The sequence below is a fragment of the Lycium ferocissimum genome, chromosome 10 (genome assembly GCF_029784015.1).
Source record: "Lycium ferocissimum isolate CSIRO_LF1 chromosome 10, AGI_CSIRO_Lferr_CH_V1, whole genome shotgun sequence".
NCBI classification, from domain to species: domain Eukaryota; kingdom Viridiplantae; phylum Streptophyta; class Magnoliopsida; order Solanales; family Solanaceae; genus Lycium; species Lycium ferocissimum.
In genome coordinates, this window is record NC_081351.1 from 40,574,006 (window position 1) to 40,596,567 (window position 22,562).

The window sequence follows — 22,562 nt, forward strand, 5'->3', positions numbered from 1 at the left end:
GAACCGAACACCCACCCCTAATAATACATGCGCATAAAGAGAGTGAGCACAATAATTTTGATTAAAAATAAAAATAAGAATAAAAAGTAAAGACCAAATATAAAGTTAGAAAAAGAAAATAAAAAAGGGCTAAAAGAGCCTTCTTCCACCTCCATTTCACCGTCGTCCCCCATTTGCCTGCTTCTTCCCCTCCAATTTTTTCTTCTCCTTCCATTCTTTCCTTTAAACATATCGACATATCGTTGCTAATTACAATCTTATTGAACAGATTTTGGAAAATACATAAAACTCCTTTTATGTAACTCGAATTCCCTAGTAAATAAATAATCACAGCCTATTGTTTATACACACATATTTAGACTAAAATTAAAAGAAAGTGGTAAAGAAACAACATGGCATTTTCGGTGGTCACACAGACTATATACTTATACTCAGGAGATTGGTTGAAATGGGTTCCCATAGAACAAATGAGTTTTTGCGACGATGTATTTTTGGTCTTCGATCCGTAGGTTTTCTTCAAATTGGTTAAGATTCATGATGGGTCTCATTTAATTTGGTTGTAACAAATTTGCATTAGAGTTATCCATGAAATGGCGTGACATAAATAATAAGTTATTTTTTAGGTTTTGTAATTTTTTTTTTAAATAAATGGTGCTTTAAGATTTTAAGAATACTTTCTTTTAAAATTGTGCTTATTTAAATAATTAATTTTCATTAAATATTTTTTCTTTTTTTAGGCATTTATTTATGTTATCATAATTTGATAATTTGATTAAGTAAGTTAATAAAAACACTCCTAATTTTTTAAAAGTGAGCAATTTCTTAAAGTGTGTTTGAGCTAAAAAAAATAACTTATTATGAAACAGAGGGAGGATCATCATGATCTCAATGGAAAATTGCTTCAAGAACTATCAAAACTGCGAAAAGGACGACGAAGAAAGGCTGCTTTTCATGGCTGCTGCAATGGTGTTTCAGGCCGTGAGGGAGTAAGATGGCGGCTGCTAGAAATCGAGGGCAAAAATACAAACACTAGGATGACAAAATGGACAAGTACTGAGGCCTACTAAACTATTCCGATGCTAATTTATTCTTATTTCTCGATAATTCTAGTTATGTAATAAACACAAAAATAAATAAACCCAAGAAAACGAAAACAGCTTAAACCAACAAAATTAGACTAAATTAATAATAATTTTTTAAAAATATTTAGAAATCACTAATTAATTTAATTTCCTTTTACACAAAATCGAGTCAATCATATCATAGAAACCTCTAAGACTCCAGGTATGAGCAGTGGGCACAATGCTTTAAAAGGCAGGGTGTTAGGCTCGAGGAATTAGTTGATTAGTACCCAAAACTTTTATTTTTCACTCCAACAAATTATAGAAATAAATTACACATCAAATTTCGTGTAAAATTTGAAAGTGGAAGACGGAGTGTAAAATTTGAAAGTGGAAGACGGATTAAAATAACTTAATTATGGACAAGCAGAGTTTTCAAGATTTGCTTTAACAGTTAAGAAAAATAGTGCTTCCCTTTATTTTTCTTTTGGTACAATGGAAAGACAAACTTAATTTAAATATTAAAAACGTTCATAAACAACACGGTTTATATCCACTAGGAGAACAAACTCCATGTCTTTAAATGCATGACTTCGGAGTATCAAAGCCTCTTCTTGATTATGACTTTCATTTGCTAGAAAATCAGCACGCTGGTTTGCCTCCCTCCAGACATGTCTAATATTGACCTTGTCAGCCCGCAACAAATATCTACAATCTTCAATAATATGTCTAAGTGGAGGATGTTGTACGTCCTTAAATTTTTCATGATAAGCTTGAGAACCGGTAAGCAATATGTTTCCACTTCTACAACTTCATAATCCATTTGGTTTGTGACACGTGGCCCTTGCTTGACGCTTGAAGTAGGTTTCATTTTACTCGAGTATCCCAGCAGTCACTTCCCTTGAGCATCTCTAAAGAGTCATCCAAAATCAACATCACAAGATTACAGATTGACACTTTCATCAGTGTTCAATTTTATCTTTCCTGTACAAGAAAGGGATCGCGCTATTAGTTTAAAATGTTTAGATGTAGTCCTTGGACTAGGAAATACATTAATAATTTCTCGAGCAAAAGGTGTAATATGATTGTATATAGTTTTAGCAGGTAGATAGTTATTTTCAATCAAATTTCTTTTACACCCTTTCCATGCATGCACATTATTGAAAATATAGATGTGACCTGCCACAACGATTGTCAGCCAAAATTGATAATATCATCAATCTATTAAAGCATTGGTTTAGCAGTCATTGATTTAGACTTTGGACAAACCCTAATAATATGTGAATAATCCTCCACATCACTATCACATCGATTATATTTTGGTGATTCAATCATCTTTTTGTTAAAACTTTTGTAAATAGCGTTAAGAGCATTTCTGTCATTTAAACAGATTTGTTGATCACTATTATTTTCAACATTTCTATCCAAACACAGAGTTATTTGTTTATAAAATCAGTTTAACACTTGAAATTACTCTTTAACATTTGATGTTTATCAGTTATTCAATTAAGCCCAAGGATAAAAAACTTTAGGCATCTACTTGATGATTTCCCCAGCCACCATGAGTCCATGAGGCTAGTGAAAGTTGAAAATTCTCATAATTTCTGAAAATTTGGACTTTATTTCGTACGACTTCGAAATCTAAAATCAAGCATACCAGTAGTAGGATGTTTAACACTTCATAAACTTCAAGAATCTTCCTAACAATAAATTAGTCTATATACTTTCCATTCAATACCATCCCTTAAATATTCTCTATTTCACGTATTCATTACGTAGAAAATTTGTTTCTCTTTCAAATCAACTTAAATAAAAAGAGAAAATTTCATAAATAGTTGTAATTACGAAACGTATTAACAATTATTGTATCAAAGAGTAATCAAACGGGTTAGTTGTGTCGGCGATTTATCGGTTGAAATCCGTTGTATCGGAAGACAATCAACTAATCAATGAGAATGTATTTCGTAAATACGATAATTATGTTTAGTAATATTTTAAAATTATAATTATATTTCGTAAATACGGTCTAAATGTTTGTCACGTTATCCAAAGAGAATCCCGTATCTTGATTATTGGGCTTTTAGTAACACCAGTAAGTCCATCTCACTGATGCCCCCAATTGTATTTCAAAGGATATAAGGGTTCAGTTGGCAAATAGTGAATACAAACACTAGGATGACAAAATGGACAAGTACTGAGGCCTACTAAACTATTCCGATGCTAATTTATTCTTATTTCTTGATATTTCTAGTTATGTAATAAACACAAAAATAAATAAACCCAAGAAAACGAAATCAACTTAAACCAATAAAATTATACTACTAAATTAATAATAATTTTTTAAAAATATTTAGAAATCACTAATTAATTTAATTTCCTTTTACACAAAATCGAGTCAATCATATCATAGAAACCTCTAGACTCTAGGTATGAGCAGTGGGCGCAATGCTTTAAAAGGCGGGACGTTAGGCTCGAGGCATTAGTTGATTAGTATTTAGTACCCAAAACTTTTATTGTTCACTCCAACAAATTATAGCAATACATTACACATCAAATTTCGTGTAAAATTTGAAAGTGGAAGACGGATTAAAATAACTTAATTACGGAAACATAATTTTATATTTACATGACAGCACTTTAAATATATATATATATATATATAACATAAAAAAGAGATCAGTAAAGTTTTAAAATTGAAAACCCAAAATTGGAAACCAGCTTGAAAAACATCATATCCCCTTGCATATCACGTGTGTGTATTATGTGCATCAAAGTAATACCAAACGCGTATTTTCATGGATATATATTGAGATAAATGATATACAAGAATATGCATAGAATATATATATATATATATATATATATATAGATATACGAAGATGAAGTTTTTTTCAACCTCGATTTTCAATCTAAAAAATAATCTCTAACTTGCCTCAAATCATCTCAAAACACCTCAAAAATTGGCATCCACGCCCCTTTAGATATTTTCGACAAAACCCAACATTACTCAATCAAAATTGCACAGGATCGAAAAATTCAGACTAATTTTCAATCGTTTTTTACCTAGTTGGAAGGACTGGTTTTGTGTGATTTGTATGTGGTCTTCCAACAACAAAAGATATGAGAGGTGGGAGACACATTTTTAAATAAATAGAGAAAGAAGACGATGTCATACGATGGATATTGGATGATGGAGTATTAAGGTGGGATAAGATGGAATATTCCATCTTTAAGTTTGGAATGCACTTCATACTTTATTGAGAAAAGACATGTTTTAACCCCTGAACTTGGCACGAAAACTCACTTTAGCAACTAAACTTAACTTCTATTTATTTACCCCCTTAACAACTTACGTTTCAATTGTTTTCCACCCTAAAAAAATACCACTCTCACAATGGGAGGTGTATTACACAGCCATCAATAACGCTTTGTCACGTCAATGCCACATCATTGCCACGTCATACATCATTACCATGTCAAAATTACCAACACATCATTTTTTGTTTTTCTTTTATTATTTTTTTCTTTCTCTTTCTTCTTTCTCCTCATCCTCACCCAACTTTTATCAGCCACCATGCCGCCGGCCGCCTCTCCGCCGCCGGGGCCGACGCCGCCGCCGCAAAAATCGGGACGAACTCCGTCTTTAAAAAAAAAAATCATCACCATCATCTCACCACCAATTTCATCAAATTCCTTAAAGAAAAAAAATCACCACCACCATCTTTAACCCATCCACAACCACCATTATTCTAGCAAACCCATTTCTTCCACCACCATTATTAATAAACCCATTTCTACCATAGCTTTATTTTGAAAGAAAATCAAAATACCCACATCCACAACCATCACTATTTCTAGCAAACCATTTCTTCCACCACCATTATTAGCAAACCCATTTCTTCCGTAACTTTATTTTTTGAAAGAAAATCAAAATCAAAAACCAAAAAATGGTGAAACATATTCTACTCACAAGCTAAAAGATAACTAAAACATAATCGGAAGGAGAAGCACAACATGGCGGCTAATATTCCTCTTCTGTTGGAATTAGCTAATGATGTGCTTAATTCTAAGAGTCAGAGCAGTTCATGAAATTTTTATAATTTCCATTCAATGAATTATTATTATCTTTTATGTACTTCTAAGTAAGCTTGGAATAACAACTTCACTAAAGAAATTGCACCTGACCCCTTCACTAAAGAAAAAAATTTCGTGGTGGTGGTGGGTGGTGATGGGAAGAGGACCGGGGGGGGGGTTTAAAAAAGAGAAAAAGCAACACTGGGGCTGTGGCGGGGGCGGGGCTGGAGTGGGAAGAAAACAGCTGGGGGGGCGGGGGCTGTGGTGGGGGAGGGCCGGGAGTGGGAAGAAGATGTTGGGTGGAGTTGTGGAGTGGGAGGGGGATTGTGAAGAAGATGGTGATGGTTTTATTTTTATTTTATTTTTTTAATTGTATAATGTTTATTTTATTTATATATATATATATATATATATATATATATATATGAGCGGGCTACTTTTTTGTTTTTCACTCTCTTTATTATTTTTTTAATTTTTTTTTGCCACGTCAGCATTTGGGGTGGAAAACAATTGAAACGTAAGTTGTTAAAGGGGGTAAATAAATAGAAGTTAAGTTTAGTTGCTAAAGTGAGTTTTCGTGCCAAGTTCAGGGGTTAAAACATGTCTTTTCCCTACTTTATTTGGTACAAGGTATACATTTATACCATCTAAAAAATATGATACAAAATTAATCCTGCAGCTAGTGCTGGGATATCCCAGTTAATACCGTGTATCAAACGACCCCCGAGAGGTTGTGGTGTAGTGATTGGTACTACTCCATCCTTAACTAAGAGGTTTCGAGTTCGAGCCCCTTGGGTATGGAGTCACCATTGTTAGGGAGTACTTTGCCCCCAAATGTGGAACTACCCAGCAGAAATCCAAATTTAATCGGACCCCAAATACGGATGCCGGACATCAGATGAGAAAAAAAAAAAAAAAAAAGAGTGGAGATAGGATGTTGATTCTCATAGGTAATATGAGCTATTGAGTGCCAACAAGAAGATGTTGGACTGCTTTATGCCATTTACTGATTCGAGTAGTCATACAATGCCTATATTTCGTTTTTGTTTGCCTAATTTTTTACTTGAGGAATTTGTTGTTTGGTAATACAATAACGAGTGAGTAATTAATTTAAGAGATTAGAAATACATTTTTCATACTGTATTATTTTGATAAATACATCAAAGAAAAAAATGAGTGTAAACGAAATAAATTCTATGCTGAATAACAAAATTTTGTGTTTATTCTTCAATACATTGTCATGTATGGACAAGCAAGGTTTTCCAGATTTGCTTTAACAGTTAAGAAAAATATTGCTTCCCTTTATTTTTATTTTGGTACAATGGAAAGACAAACTTAATTTAAATATTAAAAACGTTCATAAACAACCCGGTTTATCGCTAGGAGAACAAACTCTATGTCTTTAAATGCATGACTTCGGAGTATCAAAGCCTCTTCTTGATTATGACTTTCATTTGCTAGAAAATCAGCACACTGGTTTGCCTCCCTCCAGACATGTCTAATCGTGGCCTTGTCAGCCCACAACAAATATATACAATCTTCAATAATATGTCTAAGTGGAGGATGTTGTATGTCCTTTTTCATGATAAGCTTGAGAACCAGTAAGCAATATGTTCCACTTCTACAACTTCATAATCCATTTGGTTTGTGACACATGGCCCTTGCTTCCTTGGCCAAGTAGGTTTCATTTTACCTCGAGTATCCCACCCACTACTCGAGCATCTCTAAAGAGTCCTCCAAAATCAACATCACAAGATTACATATTAACACTATCATTAGTGTTCAATTTTATCTTTCCTGTACAAGGAAGGGATCGCGCTATTAGTTTAACATGTTTAGCTGTAGTACTTGGACTAGGAAATACATTAATAATTTCTTGAGCAAAAGGTGTAATATGATTGTATATAATTTCAGCAGGTAGATAGTTATTTTTCAATCAAATTTCTTTTACGCTCTTTCCATGCATGCACATTATTGAAAATATAAGCGTGACCTGCCACAACGATTGTCAGCCAAAATTGATAATATCATCAATCTATTAAAGCATTGGTTTAGCAATCATAACATCAAGCTCATTTTGTGAGAAGAAATTTTGCCATATTTAAATTGATTTAGACTTTGGACAAACCCTAATAATATGTGAATAATCCTCCACATCACTGTCACATCAATTATATTTTGGTGATTCAATCATCTTTTTGTTAAAACTTTTGCAAATAGCGTTAAGAGCATTTATGTCATTTAAACAGATTAGCTGATTAGTTTTTTATCATACATTTCAATTACTTATTATTATTTTCAGCACTTCTATCGAAATACATAGCTATTTATTTATAAAATCAATTTAACACTTGAAATTACTTTTTAACATTTGATGTTTATCAGTTATTCAATTAAGCCCAAGGATAAAAAACTTTAGGCATCTACTTGATGATTTCCCAATGAAATGAGTCCGTGAGGTGGAAAGTTGAAAATTCTCATAATTTCTGAAAATTTGGACTTTATTTCGTACGACTTCGAAATCTAAAATCAAGCATACCGGTAGTAGGATGTTTAACACTTCATAAACTTCAAGAATCTTCCTAACAATAAATTAGCCTATATACTTTGCATTCAATACCATCCCTTAAATATTCTCTGTTTCACGTATTCATTACGTAGAAAATTTATTTCTCTTTCAAATCAACTTAAATAAAAAGAGAAAATTTCATAAATAGCTATAGTTCAGAGCGTAATTACGAAACGTATTAACAATTATTGTATCCGGCGGAAGAGCTATACCCGCTCAGATGTATCAAACGGGTTAGTTGTGTCAGCGCATGTTGTATCAGTTGAAATCTACGAAAAAGTTGTATCAACACACATTATATCAGTGCTGATAGTTATATTTCGTAAATACAATAATTATGTTTCGTAATATTTTAAAATTATAACCATATTTCGTAAATACGGCCTAAATGTTTACCACGTTATCCAAAGAGAATCAATCCCGTATCTTGATTATTGGGCTTTTAGTAACAGCAGTAAGTCCATCTCACCGACAGCCCAATTGGCACGAAAATACATATAACCCTCCACGTGGATATTTCAAAAGTAGGTGCTAGAACAAGATAACTTAGCATGCACCCTCTCTCTTTCACAAGTGGAAGAATGGAACAAACAAACAAACAAACATATAACATTTTACAAGCTGTTATAAGAAAAAAAGCTATACATTAACATTAGCTTCCATTTACAGTTTCTTTCAATTTCAACCCTTCACGCCTCCACCTCCATTAACCTATCTCCGCCGTCCGATTCTCACCGTCCGATTCTCGCCGTCCGATCATCAGAACGGACCGAAACGAGAGCGGTTAAGTTATAGAAGAGAAAAAAAAAAGGAAACGTAGAGTGAGGTTGAAACGGTGTCGGTTTGTTAGGGTTTAGATGGGGAAGAAACGGAAGTCGTTAGCATCGAGTCTAGATGAGGTGGATCGAACCATGTATTCGACGTTTTGTAGCGCAGCGAATTCGCTATCACAGCTTTATAGTCAAGCATTGAATCAACAGAAACTTTCATTCCAGGCTGGTGAACGCCACGGCTTGGTATATATTTATTTACTTTTTTTTTGATTTTACATATGTGTTGATTGTTTGTTTTGTAGCGCTTTATGTTTATATTTGATTAGTTAAGCAAAGGTAGAACTAACAAGGATTCGTGTTATGGAATTGATTGATGTTTCTGTGTATTTTTGACACTTGAGGTTTTAGTGTGGAGAATTATATATACATGTATATATCGATTTTTTTTTCTTATATTTATTTATTTTTGTTTGATTAATTGATTGATTATTCTTAAATATATGTTAGTAGTTGTTTGTTTTTGTAACTCTTTACGTTTACATTTGATTAATTAAGCAAAAGAAAAAGTAACGAAGACTTGTTTGATAAATGCTGATATTATGGAATTGTTGTTTCTTTTCTGTGTATTTTTGAGACTTGAGGTTTTAGTGTGGAGAATTTTTTTTGTTTAAATTCTGTTAATTGTTTGTTTTTGTAGCCCTTTACTTTACATTTGATTAATTAAGCAAAAGGAAAACTTAGAAATACTTGTTTGATAAAAGCTGATATTATGGAATTGTCGTTTATGTGTGTTTTTGAGACTTGAGGTTTTAGTGCGGACATATGTCCCATTGCATATCGCGCATTTCATCCTTAACCATGTACTATAGATCCGAGGGCACCTCACTTGTTGAGAAATGTACATTTCAATTTAAGTTTAGTAATGTTGATTGAATATGCCATTAACAAGTGGAATAATAGCCTAAGTGGGACTCAGTTTCTTTTCATTCTGGTGTTTAAAAGAAGTGAAATGGTTTGTATCTGGATGATTCAGATCTAAATGTGTTGAACGATTGCGAAGACTTGGAGAGCTTGTGTATGGTATGAATCATGGAGCTAAGTTCTTTTTTTAGTTGTTTTCGGTGCGTCCCGCTGTTGTCTATAGGAATTTTATTGATGTCTGCAATTGTTGTATCAGAATGGTCGACTGGATAAGCTCGATAGACAACTATCATGTAAAAATCTTGCACCAATAGCCTCATTTCTTGATGATAGCTAATGCCCTTTAGTCACATTTTGAAGGAAAGAAGCAGTGGGTGATTGACATACATAAAGAGGTATGTTTGTGCAGAAACAAGCAGAGGCTTTAAAGAACGTGGGGGAGGAGCATGGAAGTGGGAAAGTCCTAAATGCTAAGGTTATACGTCATTTTTCTCGTCGGTAGCATGACATAAGAGAGTATTCATTGTCATTAATAGCTTTTAGATAGACAGTTGATAAGCCGTAGATGGTGATATAGAGGTATGTGTTGTGCCGAAAGAAGCCGAGGCTTAGAGAGGTTGGAGGAGGAGTATGGTAGGGAAAAACATTCATGGGATACCCTTAGCTGGGATATTCTCGGGAAGAGAGAGGGCTCTAAAAGGAAGAAACTGGAAGATCTTCCAAGGGCAGAGAGTAGAAGATACTTCGGAAAAGAAGAAAGGTAAAAGACAACGGTAGAATGGCTGTTTTGTTGAAGGCACTAAGTAATGGGTGATGGGAAATGATAGAAGAAAGTTGGAAAATCCTTGAGGGGTCGTTTGGGTCACGTGCTAGTTATGTGGGTTGTTTATGCGGTGAAATAGTAATGAAGGGATTGTTGTAGAGATTGTTATGCAGTGGATAATAATGTATGAATTAGTATGTAGAGATTACCTACTTTAAGGGCATTTTGTCTTTAATTTTAATCTTCAATTTGTTACGTGTTTTCTTATTTCACATTATCTCGCATAAATAACTCTGTCTGATCCAGTTTGTGTGACAATTTCATTATTAGTATGTTTTAATAGAATGACACATTTTTATATTTGAAAATGACTTAACTTCAAACTGTCATTTTACTCTTTATGAGAAGCTGTTATAGCCACACAAATGTTGTGACGTGTTTCAAAAGTCTTTTATAGCCTTACAAATGTTATGGTACGTTGATCAAAGTTCAAAAGTCTCCCTTTCTTTCTTAAATTCCGTGTCGAGTCAAACTACCTCGCATAAATGGAATGGAGGGAGGATGTAATTCCAGCCCAATTTAGTGCAAGTATTTTTTTAGTACCGTCAACCAAATGTGCGGGCATTATTTTTTTCTTATGCGATCAAGTAAACACTGCATTAGTTCTAATCACTCAAATCAAACACGGTCATATTAGTGCAAAATTTTATTTTGAGATTATTTTCTTAATACTTCCAACCAAAAGACCCCAAAATGCTTAAGGAAGCTTTAGCTCCCTGGAAAGGGTAGTGTGGAAAGAAATATGGTACAGAGTAAAGAGGGTTAGGAGAAGAAAGAAGAAAGGGGAAAGCTCCAAATAACGATGCTTGTAGCTCCTGAACGCTAATCTCTGTGCTAGCCAGTACATTTTTCTTCAATCCCATCCTCTGCACTGTGCTTTTGTTCGTTTAAGAGACTGAACTTGATTGTAACCAAAGAAATATAATCATAACAAATTCAGTTTGAAAATTTGTTTGGGTTGAATATAATATCTTTGCCCCCTAGTTGGCCTACTAAGAGAGCAGATAAACAAAATTGAATTGCAGTGGTGGAAGAATGATATATGTTGTTGTAGGCAAAAGCTTTGTGTCACATAACAATGTACTTGGTCTGTAATAATAGATCATGGAAAAGTAATTCATTGTTTTGTTCCTTACTCTAAATGGTACTAGGTTTTCCTTTGTCATTTTCTGGTCTTCTCTGTTCTCAAATGTATGCATCAAGAAAATGAGGATTCAAAGTATTAATAGCTCTGTTTTATTTTGGATTTTCGATTGGACTTGGTGATAACTGATAATCATTTCCCAAACTGAACTATGTAGTTGTGCCTTTAATCTAGCTAGGAACATGCAAATACATCTTGTTTCTAAACTTTTATATGCCTTGTGCTTATTAAGGTTTTTCGATGTTTTTGCTGTTAGACATTTTTGCTTTGTTATGTTTTAAAGTGAATGATCTAGTTAGGTTGTGGGGGTTTAGTTTCCAACGAATTGAGAGATTTATTTTTGACTTTATACGACATGTCTTTATAGGAGAAAATGTATCAATGGATCTTGAGGCAACAAGAGGGAGGATCCAGAGTAACAACTGCTGACATGATGAACTACCTGCAGGTACGTTTGGCTTAACTTTTAAGTTGATCTCTTTGATTTACAGTTCATGTCTATGCTATGGAGTTCTTTATCTGCTAAGACAATAGCTCGTAAGATTTGTTCTTTGTTTAGGAGCATTATGATCCATGAAGCGACTGATTATTAGGATAAGAAAGGCTGCCGGGTGCTCGAAGCATCCCATGTTCACACAGGGTTCTGTAAGGGCCGTGCCCCAAAGGGAATAAGAGAAAAATTCTTGATGACTTAGAGAAGAGATAGAAATGATCTGAACTTTCATTTGGTGCACAGACCGCGCAGTTCATAGAATCTGCAGATCTGGTGACTCACTGCCCAACATCAGTAAGCACCCTAATTCACTATTGCTCACTGTGGTGTTTCTACCGATCTGGTGACTCACTGCCCACCATCAGTAAGCACCCTAATTCACTATTGCTCACTGTGTTGTTTCTACCGATCTGGTGACTCACTGCCCACCATCAGTAAGCACCCTAATTAACTATTGCTCACTGTGGTGTTGCTGCTAAGCTATCTCCTCCTTTTTCAGAGATCGTATGCTTGAAATGCATCAGTTTTGTGCTCCCACCTTATCTCAGTGATTTCTATTCCTCCAGTAAAAACACTAAATTCGTCAATTCACATGGAAAGCTCCTCCCAACTTACCCTTTTATGCACAATTCTGTGACCTTTATCGACCAGCTAGTAGGGCATGTATAATATGCTTAGCGTCCCATTGTGCTCTTCTCTTTTAGATCTTTTCTGATGAGGAATGTAGTTTTCCTGAATCTTATTCAACATTCCTAGTCATGAAATCCCACAAAATGATAATCAACACTATGTTTGGTACTAGTGTGCATTCTCAATTGAGAAGACCTCTTCTATTATGGTGCTTTCCTATATCAAGGAAATTACACTTTTCTTGATAATTGAGAAATCCCGAGGACACAGTTTGGAGGTAAATGGGCCCGCCCTTCTACTATTCGTCACTTAAATACTAGGCATTTGTACCTGTATCGTGCGGGCCCAATCCACGCATCAGGTGTTATGCAATACATCAAAGCCCCCTCCCCCCTCTCCCAGTAGAAAAAGAAGAGAATAATCTGAGTAGGAGGAAAGGAGTGAGATGATTCGATAGAGGGACGTGGAGCCAACGGGGAGTCCATGGAAGGAGACTCAAGATAATTTTATTTACTTTGCTTGTTTAGAAGTTGTCTTTCTCTGTAGATTTGTTTATCTAATTGCTGCTCTTCTGCTCATTTTGGCACCACCTTAGTGCAAAAACTAATTAAGGCCTTGCAAATTTGACATCCTCCCCCGCCACCCCCCCACCCACCCACCACCACAACCACCACAAAGAAGAAAAAGAAAAAGAAGAAACTCATGCTTAACATTTATTCAGAGCAGCCTCACTTCTTCCAATATGGTTTAAGGTTGTAGTATCTATCCCGGTTGGAGAAATTCAGGGAGACATGAGATTTAAGATCTAGGATTAGGACTTCAGATGGTTTGACCGACTCCAGACCTGCCTTTTGACAGGCTGAGCATATTTGCACTTTATTTTATTTTTATACGGACTTTCTCCATAGAGTTTGCGTAAAGGCCAGTTCTCCAAATTGGTTAATGACCTGTGGATGGCTTGATGAAGAATATTTCACTTTCGCTGTGGTTACGTGAAAAGTTTGTATTGTTTTACATTAATGGATGATACCGTCCTTTCTGGATGACGTGATCCTAGCTTTCTTGATATTTCTCAAGGAACGGATATATGGTGTCAATGCTACTGATAAGTTTGTAGTAGATAAAGCCTCCTGATTTCTGGACAATCATGTCGTGTTTGATATGGCATGAATTGGACCTGAAGAAGATTTGCGACAGCAATAATTTAAGCTTCTTATGCCTAAAATCTGATTTTCTTCAGTTATGATTTATATACTTGTATTATTTATAAGACGAAATTATTTGTATACTTGTGTTATTTATAAAAAGAAATTATTTGTATACTTGGGTTATCAAGAACTTTGTAAAATTGTGAATGATCTTGAATGTGTTCTGTGTGTGGTTTTCATGTTACAGTCTATTGAACTAACTGACTTCAAAGAAATGCTTTATGAGGTAAGATGATTGCTGATTATAGATTTGAAAGTGTCTTTTTTAGCTTTTCATTTAATTTCTTCTGCAATATGTGTTCATTTTGATCATTTGGTTTCTAAGAGGAACAAACGGCTTCTCAGCTTTATTGTGATGGTGTTCCGTGCTTCTCGTGCACTTTGAGACACTTCTTTCTAATTCTCTCTATTTGCCTACTTTTACTTGAAGAGTGCATGTGCATGTCTTATTTAAATGTAGAACAAAATTTATCAGGTACTGAAAAAAATGGTATTTCTATAATATTACTATGATCTTTTTGCATGTAATTCGTGAGATCATGCATCTCTGGATCCTTGTTATAATGGAAAAATAGTACCCCAGTTGATGATAGTTTTCCTGTATTCTGTGCCTGAGAAGCTGATTTCATATTGTGCGGATACTGGATTGAAAATTATGTGGAGGCTGCAAAACATTTTTCCTTTGGTTTCCTATTTTCATCCATTTCTGGTTGGTATCTTCAGTAAATGATTGGTCATAATAATCTGAGACATCCTCCACTTCTCTTTTTATATTTGATCTGTGTTTTGTTTGTCTGGAAGTGCATTTACTGATCTTTTCTGAAAGTGCATTTAATGATCTTATCAGTCGGAACTGGACTATAGTGGAGAGGACCATTCAATGTCGCCTAGACCACCGCAGAACCAGCATTCTCAACCAATACATTTTGCAAATTCAGGCTTCCCAGTCTCTTCAGGCTCAGTTGGTGTAGCAGCTCCAGTACATGGCGTACGATCGGATCATGATCCGCAATCGAAGAATTATGTTTTCTCAAATGCTCTTTCAAGCCCTGTTAGGCAAAGCCTGCAGAATTATCAAGCTGCTCAAGGAGGTTACTTTTTAAACAACGTTCAGCCTTCAAATGGGGCAAGAAACAACGAAACGAACCTCCACCACCAAAATAGGGAGTCCAATAGCTGTAATTCTGCTGATGCATCTATGGATATGCATTCTGATAGCCCAGGTCATGATTTTACTTACTGAAGTAGTCTGTAAATAGAATGTTTCAGCAGCTGCTTCTTGTCATGCCATGGTATTCAAGCAGCAAGTTCAGGTTGATTGATTATCGTGTGTTGCAGCCGCTGTCAAGGAGCAAATGCATTGTTGAATTGGCTGTTTGATTCAGAGATTGAAAGGTGCGTTCGGGTTGGCTCGTAAATCGTCACTATGTAGACATGCACATGTGCTCTTAGGTAAAATGCAATGTGATGGGCACATTGCCAAATACACTGTTGTTTCTGTTGAACTAGTTAGTTCTTTTCGGTCTTCTGATATTTGTGGAGTGTTTCTTTAGTAGGTATAAAATATATATATATATATATGATTGCGCTCATTTGTCCTGACCTTCGACTGCATATGGATTTTGTCAAATTGACATACTGGCATAGTATGTCATCTTTGCCTAGACCCTTTTTTCCGACTGATCAAGTCGTCAGAATGTGAATAGAAATGAACTCCCTTAGTACGAAAGTAAAAATTGAGCATTACCAGAAAACTTTGAGCTTCTGAACCAGTTTATCAGCTCAGACCCTTACGCTCTTTTCCACGCTTGGAGGTTCATTTAGGGGGTGTTCGGTATGAAGAAAATGTTTTTCAATTTTCTCATGTTCGTTTGGTCAAAAATTTTAGAAAATATTTTCTTTTGGAAAACATTTTCCTCAAAATTGGGGAAAATGACTTCCCTAATAAAAGTAGGGAAAAAAAGTTCACAAGTTCATTCCACAAACCATCAAACCCCAACCACTCCCAATCCTCCACCCACCCCACCCCCACGTACCACCCCATCCCTCCCCACCCCCGCCCAAAAATAATTTGTTTTTGAAAAAAAAAGTTTTGACATTATGTTTGATTTTTTGCATCTTGCACACCAGCCCCCCACCCCCCGCCCCCCCCCAAAAAAAAATATTTTTTTGAAAAAAAAAGTTTTGAATTTTTTTTTGGACCCCCACCTCACGCCGCACCCTACCCTTCCCCCACTAATGCGCCCTAACCACCCCCCCGGCAAAAAAAAAAAAATTAATATTTTTGAAAAAAAAATTTTGACATTTTTTTTGGTTTTTTGCACCCCCAAACCCCACGACACCCTGCACCCTACCCCCATGCCACCCCAATCCTACGCCCACCCCATGCCACCCCGCACCCCTACGCCCCCCGAAAAAAAAAAACTTTTGAAAAAAAAGTTGACATTTTTTTTTTGTTTTGCACCCCAACCCCCCCCCCCCACCCCGCATCCTACCCCGCCCCCCCCCCCCCCCCCCCAAAATATTTTTTTTGAAAAAAAGTTTTGACGTTTTGGTTTTTTGCACCCCACCCCCCCCCCCCTCCGGCGGCAAAAAAAATTAAAATTTTTGAAAAAAAAAGTTGAGATTTTTTGCACCCCAACCCAACCCCCACCCTACCACCCCCACTGCCCCCTACACCCTCGCCCCCCGCAAAATATTTTTTTGAATTTTTTTTTTTTGACATTTGTTTTGTTTTTTTGCACCCCACCCCCCTCCTGCCTCAAAAAAAAAATTGAAAAAAAGTTGACAAATAAAAATTGAATGTTTGCGTGGTTAAAAATTAAAACTTTTGGAGGGGGTGATAGGGTATTGGGGAGTGGGCGTGGGGGTGGGTGGTGAAAAGATTTTTTTGGGGGGTTGGGGGGTGTCTGGGGGTGTAGAAACCCGCAAAAGACAATAAAAAACTTCAAAAAAAATGTTGGGGTTGGGAGAGGGGGGGGGGGGTGTTGGTGTGGTTTGGGTTCCACGCAAGGGGGGAGGGGGGTGATGGGGGATGTAGTCGTGTAGAAAATTTAGAAAAAAAATTAAAAACTTCAAAAAAAATGTTTTGGGGGGGGGGTGGGCCGGTGGAGGGGAGGAGGTAGTGTATGGTTTATGGGAGTGGTTGGGGGTGGGGGTGCAAAAAATAAAAAAATAAAAAATTGAGGGGGGTGGGGGCGTAGGGGGTGTGGGGGTGGGGTTGGGTTGGAGTTGGTGAGGGTTGGGGGTTGGGGTGCAAAAAACAAAACAAAAAAATCAAAAGAAATTTTTTTTTGGAGAGGGCAGGGGTGGGTGGGTGGGAGTGGGGTGTGGGTGGGGGTATGGAGTTGGGTTGGAGTTGGTGAGGCTTGGATGAAAGATTTTTCGGAAAACGTTTTCTATCAACCAAACGAACATGAAAAAATAAGTAAGAAATTCACTTATTTTTCACTATCCAAACGAATAGGAGAAAATAAGTGGAAATTCACTTATTTTTTAGGAACAGGAAAACATTTTCCTCCATACCGAACACACCCTTAGTCTCCAAGTTTTCTCCCCTGCCTCCCTCCGCCCTTTCGAAGAGCAAGTCCCTGTGAGGAAAATATTTACTCGTATATGTTGTGTTGCATTCATTTGTTCGGTGTGAACACCGAGTGCAATACATTTTCTCCAATCAGGAAACTGTACACAAGTTGTATACTATATGCTTCTATGATGTATCGACTTTAGAGCTTTAGTATAGAAAAATTTCTTTGGCCAAACAACACAGTAGGCAATATAATATGTTAGAATTTTCCGACGTCTAACAATGTTGGCAACATCAGCTACTATGATATGTAATGAAATTATAATTGTCAAACTCTGTTAACACCTCTTGCACATTTGAATGTTAGCCCCCTATCAACTTGAAACTTAAATATTTTAGTTTACAAGTTCGTTTACCCGATTTAGTAAATTAAGCATTAGTAGATCGTCAATGGCGGAACATACAATTACAATTTTCGAGCTAAATTCTAATAGTTCGGTTGGTTGGTTATTTGAACTTTTAAGGAATTTACTTCCCACTTTGTAGTCCCCTCCTCGTTTATCCTTACTCTATGTATAATAGAAGTTTTAAGAAATGTATTGAAATTCTCTGTTCAATCAATTCATGGTCTTCTCGTTTGTTATATGTACGACCCCCTTCTTGTCTCTCATCAACCAAACACTTGTTAAAGATTAAATTGAACGAGTGATACATGAAGGCTAACGGTGGTTGTTACCCAAATTTCTTCCTCACTTATCAAAAGGTAAAACAGAAAAAATAAAAAAGAACACAAACGATTTAGACCTAGAAGTTTATTTTAAATGATCTTTTTGTAATACTAATAATCCAAGTTTTTGAAAGAGGAGGATTATCCCATGCCAAATTCAGGTGAAGTTGCTCTTATTCACAATAAAATTTCAATTTCCTCTCATCACTAAGAGGAAAGAGGCTTGACACGGACATGTCGGCACAATGGTACAAAGCTAAAGCTAGAAAGGAAGAAAAAGGCAAATTAAAGAGGGGGTCCAGCAGTCCAAATTATATAGGTGCTATTTTAGGGCATTTGCATAAACAAGTAGGGTCTTATAGGAAACCAAAAAATTCAATTCACCTACACATAATCAAGTTGGTGCTACAAGGTGGAATCCCATGCAACTTGTTTGAACTTTTATGAGTCTATAAAAATTGATTGACTTAGGCCAATTTGGTCTTCTTGATGTGGAATTTTCTAGGACCCCTAAATTATTTAATAGTATAGAATAACATTTGTCACATGCTGTATTGCCCCACTGCTACTATTTACACCTTCTGTCCAGTTTTGACACGCCTATTAAGGAGCCAAAAATAGAATGAAAAGTTTATCATATTACCCCTAATTTTTGCTAATTACCCAATGATTGAAATCAATTAAAGCTTACAATAAAAAAAATGTGCTGCCAACTTATTAAGTAATGGGTTTCAACAATTGACATATGCCCCATAAAAGTTAGTTTTGGAGCAAAATTTTCATATTAAGCCAAGTTTGACTAGTATCATTCCAAAGTATTGGAAAAAGGAATTGAAAATTTTGACTTATTAATACTAAGGTAAAATAGAAAAAAAGTGGTAAGCTATCTCTTGGTTTTCTAAAGTGGACAAGTAAAATTGGACAATGATTTTTAGTATAATGGACAAGTAAAATTGGACGGAGGGAGTAGCTTATAAAGATCAAAATTCTCAATCTTGAAAAGTGTAGGTGGAGACAAGCTGAAAGAGATATGGCTTTTTAATTGCTAAACCTTTAATTTTTTTGACCAACTTTTTAGACTTCAAACAAACAATTGTTTTTCCATTGCTAAAGGTAATTGAAGCCTCTTTTATAATTACAATTTACAACTAAAAATATTGTAAAACTTCTTGAGAATATACTTCTCTTTGCCGCTTCTTGCTTCTCTATATGTAGCATCATGTGTATGTATTTTTGTTTCTTTTCTGGATGTATTTTCAAATAGGTTATCTCGATTTCAGTACTCTTTATTCTTTCTTTGGATGGAAAATATATTTCTGTACAAAGTGTTTTACTTTGGATTTTTTTGTTCGAGATAATTCTTTAGTATTTGGTTGAATATTAAGACATGTAACTTATACTAATAATAGAATTTGATGGATGGGGATGTGGATGGAGTTGGTGTTCTAATGATAATTTTAAGAATTAATGGTTGGCAATAGTGTTCACACATAGGCTAAGACATGCGACATGAAGCATGAGCCTAAGATAGCTGTAGTGCAAAGTGATATATGCCCATCAACATGTTGCTTATTTTAACAAGTTGGTGTAAATTAACTTCTTTCTTAAAACATTTCATAGTATATATATGAGACGCATAATGAAAAAATTGATTTTCTCAATGATTTTTTTCGAAGATGTCTTATGCTAAATCAAACTAATGTTGATCGTTTAGTCAGTGATGCGTCCATCCCGAGTTAGGCGAGATCGACTATATGAATCTTGTATTAATCGTCTCTACTTAGTTCTATTATCCACAAACTTGATATATTTAGATTATCTTTGCGATAACTATGAACTTGTTTCAATAACACAACCCAAAAGTTAGCTCATGCGGTGAAAAGTGGCTAACCATATAAGGACGATGGAGACACTTACTCTCACGACGTGGGACTCAACTTCACCCATACGCTTAGGACTGACATTTGGAGCGTGAACAATATAAGATGCATGGGGCTCCAACATCGGGTGAAAAATGAATTGAGGTGGTCTTGACTCTGATACCATAATAAAGAAATGAACCTTGAATGGTTGAGTCTAACTCAATTGCAAAAGGTAGTAGCTCATGCAATAAGAAGTGTCCAAAACCATATAAGGAGACGAAGATACCCACTTCACCGATATAGGACTCAATCAACTATTTATAAAAGTTTAAACAAATGTCATTTCAAAATTGGTGATGATTATGTGAAATGGATTTTGACTAACATGCGTGCTGAATTTTGGTTAGTCAAACAGATCGGTCTTATCTATCGCAATTAACAACCAAGAAACTTTATAGAACATGTTAAAGAGTTTTTCTATGAATTTCAGGTTTTGAAGATGGGCCATTTGAAAATAGTATATTTTGCAACAACAAAAATCAACTTAATGTCGCGGAAATATATATATGCTTTTCCTATTTTTACAAAATCTTGTTTGAAAAAGGTTCTTTGGCCACACTATTTTGGCCACAATAGTCCAAATGGGATAAATTTATATGATTATTTAGGTTAAATTTAATAATTTATTCTTAATTAATGTCATTTCTATCTTTTCGTCTCAATGTTTATCTTAATTTAAAATTGTATAATAGAGGTTATAGTAATTTTTATATAAATGTGATCAAATTTGAATCAAATTGATGTGGCAATTTAGCAACTCTCTATTTAAAAAACAACTTTAGTATAGATAATGAAAGGGTGGAATTCACATGTCCCCATTTAGCTGTCAAAACGAAGAGTAGGGCATTGTGTAGCTTTTGACCAATTGATATCCATTGTCTCCTAAAAGTTAACAGTACCATGTACTTCATGTTATTCATAAATTAATAGTGGTACTCCCTCCGTTCAAATTAACTCTCGTTTTTTTTTTTTTTGTGTTTTACCCTTATATATATCTAAATTATATATTTTCTCCATTAAGCGTTTACTATATTTATGTGTCATCTTCATTAATGATAATATATTAAAAGTAAAATAGATAGAAAATAATTAATTATATTTTAAACTTCTAAAATAAAAATAATTTGAGATAATTATTTTTAATAATCACAATAGATAATTTGATATTGATGGTTAGCTTAATTATCAAATTAAAGTGAAGAAAAAGATAAAGAGACAAGAGATCTAGAAGTGCTACGTGATTGATAAATTCTACGTACCTACCAAGGGTGAATGAGGAGCACCAATCATACTAATGATTTGATTGATCCAAAATTCTTTTCAACTTCTTCCATCCTTATCAACTAAAATAATTAAAATATATTGCTCCCTCTGGTCCTTTTAAATGATCATTTTTAGTCTTTTAGAAATAGTTCAAAATAAGTGTCATTTAAAATTTTTAGAGAATTTTTTTTCTTTTTCTTTTCGACTTACTTTTGCCATAATAAATTGTGTGAACAGCTTTCTAAAAAGTCTTTCAACTACTTTACATTTTTTGGGAATATAGAGTAGTATATTAAATTAAAGAGGGAGTGTTTTTCCAAAGCAAAGATGAAAGGATTATATAGTTAAATAGCCACTTCAATTAATGTAATTTTTTTTAATGATGTGTCACACCCTAGAAAGATATTTAAAATAGATTCGAGGGAGTAATTTTTTTCATATAGTTGTTGGACGATGGTTATATGTTTTTTATTTAAATAAAATAAAGACTTTTTATCCTTAAAACTACTTCCTCCATCTAATTGTCATGTTTCGCTTTTCAAGAGCCAAATTATGTGAACTTTGACCAATATTTTAAAATATATCTTTTCATCAACTTGACATGAAAAAAGTTATAACTTGTAGTACTTTTAATATAGTTTTTTGAATATCTAAATTTTAATTGTAAAATATTACATTGATCTAATTCAGTTTAATTAGCTTCAAAAATTAGTTAAATTGACTCTCGAGAAGCAAAATATGACAACTAATTTGAGATAGAGGGAGTAATTGATTCAAAAAAATTGAGGTTCTTGGATTATGCATTTTATAAGCTAGAGAATTGATCTTGTCAAGAAGTCAGCCTCGGTAAAAGCTTAGTTCTCGAGAGGGCACAAGTGATATTTGACTTCAATTTCCCATAGGATCTCTAACATTAAGGTGCATTTAGAGAACATCATACGCTATTGGCGTATTTCGATGTAACTAAGAGTATATTTTGGCACTTAATTACTACTCCTCCGTTCACTTTTATTTGTCCACTTTTAACTTTATACGCCCCTTAAGAATTAATAAATGAAGTATGTATTTTACTATAATACCCATATTAATTGGTGTGTAGTCTTGTTGAACTTGGAGAATTATTTGACAATCAATAATTAATGTTAAGGGTAAAATAAGAATTTTTTTTTTATCTTTCCTTGATATGTTAAAGTAGACAAGTAAAAGTGAAAATTTATTTTTAGTATAATAGATAAGTAAAAGTGAACGGAAGGAAAGATTTATTCATCCTTCAGCATAAATAAGCTCAATCCATAAAGATAGTTTAACGAACTTCTACTCCATACACTAACCGTTTTAGAAAGAAAAAAAAAAGTATTATCAAGTCACTCAATAGGCAACCACAGCAAATGAGGACTTGTGACTAAGACAATAAGGCAACACGTTTTA

The 22,562-nt window shown here is 34.7% G+C and overlaps 1 protein-coding gene across 1 annotated transcript; it reads left to right on the plus strand.

The window, feature by feature from the left end:
- The first annotated feature begins 8,288 nt into the window (after positions 1–8,288).
- On the plus strand, positions 8,289–14,990 carry LOC132033859 (uncharacterized). Its single transcript, XM_059423985.1, has 3 exons — positions 8,289–8,720; positions 11,733–11,813; positions 14,544–14,990. Exons 1-3 carry the CDS (start codon positions 8,562–8,564, stop codon positions 14,937–14,939), a joined length of 636 nt encoding a protein of 211 aa, XP_059279968.1. The 5' UTR covers positions 8,289–8,561; the 3' UTR covers positions 14,940–14,990.
- The last annotated feature ends 7,572 nt before the right edge of the window (positions 14,991–22,562 follow it).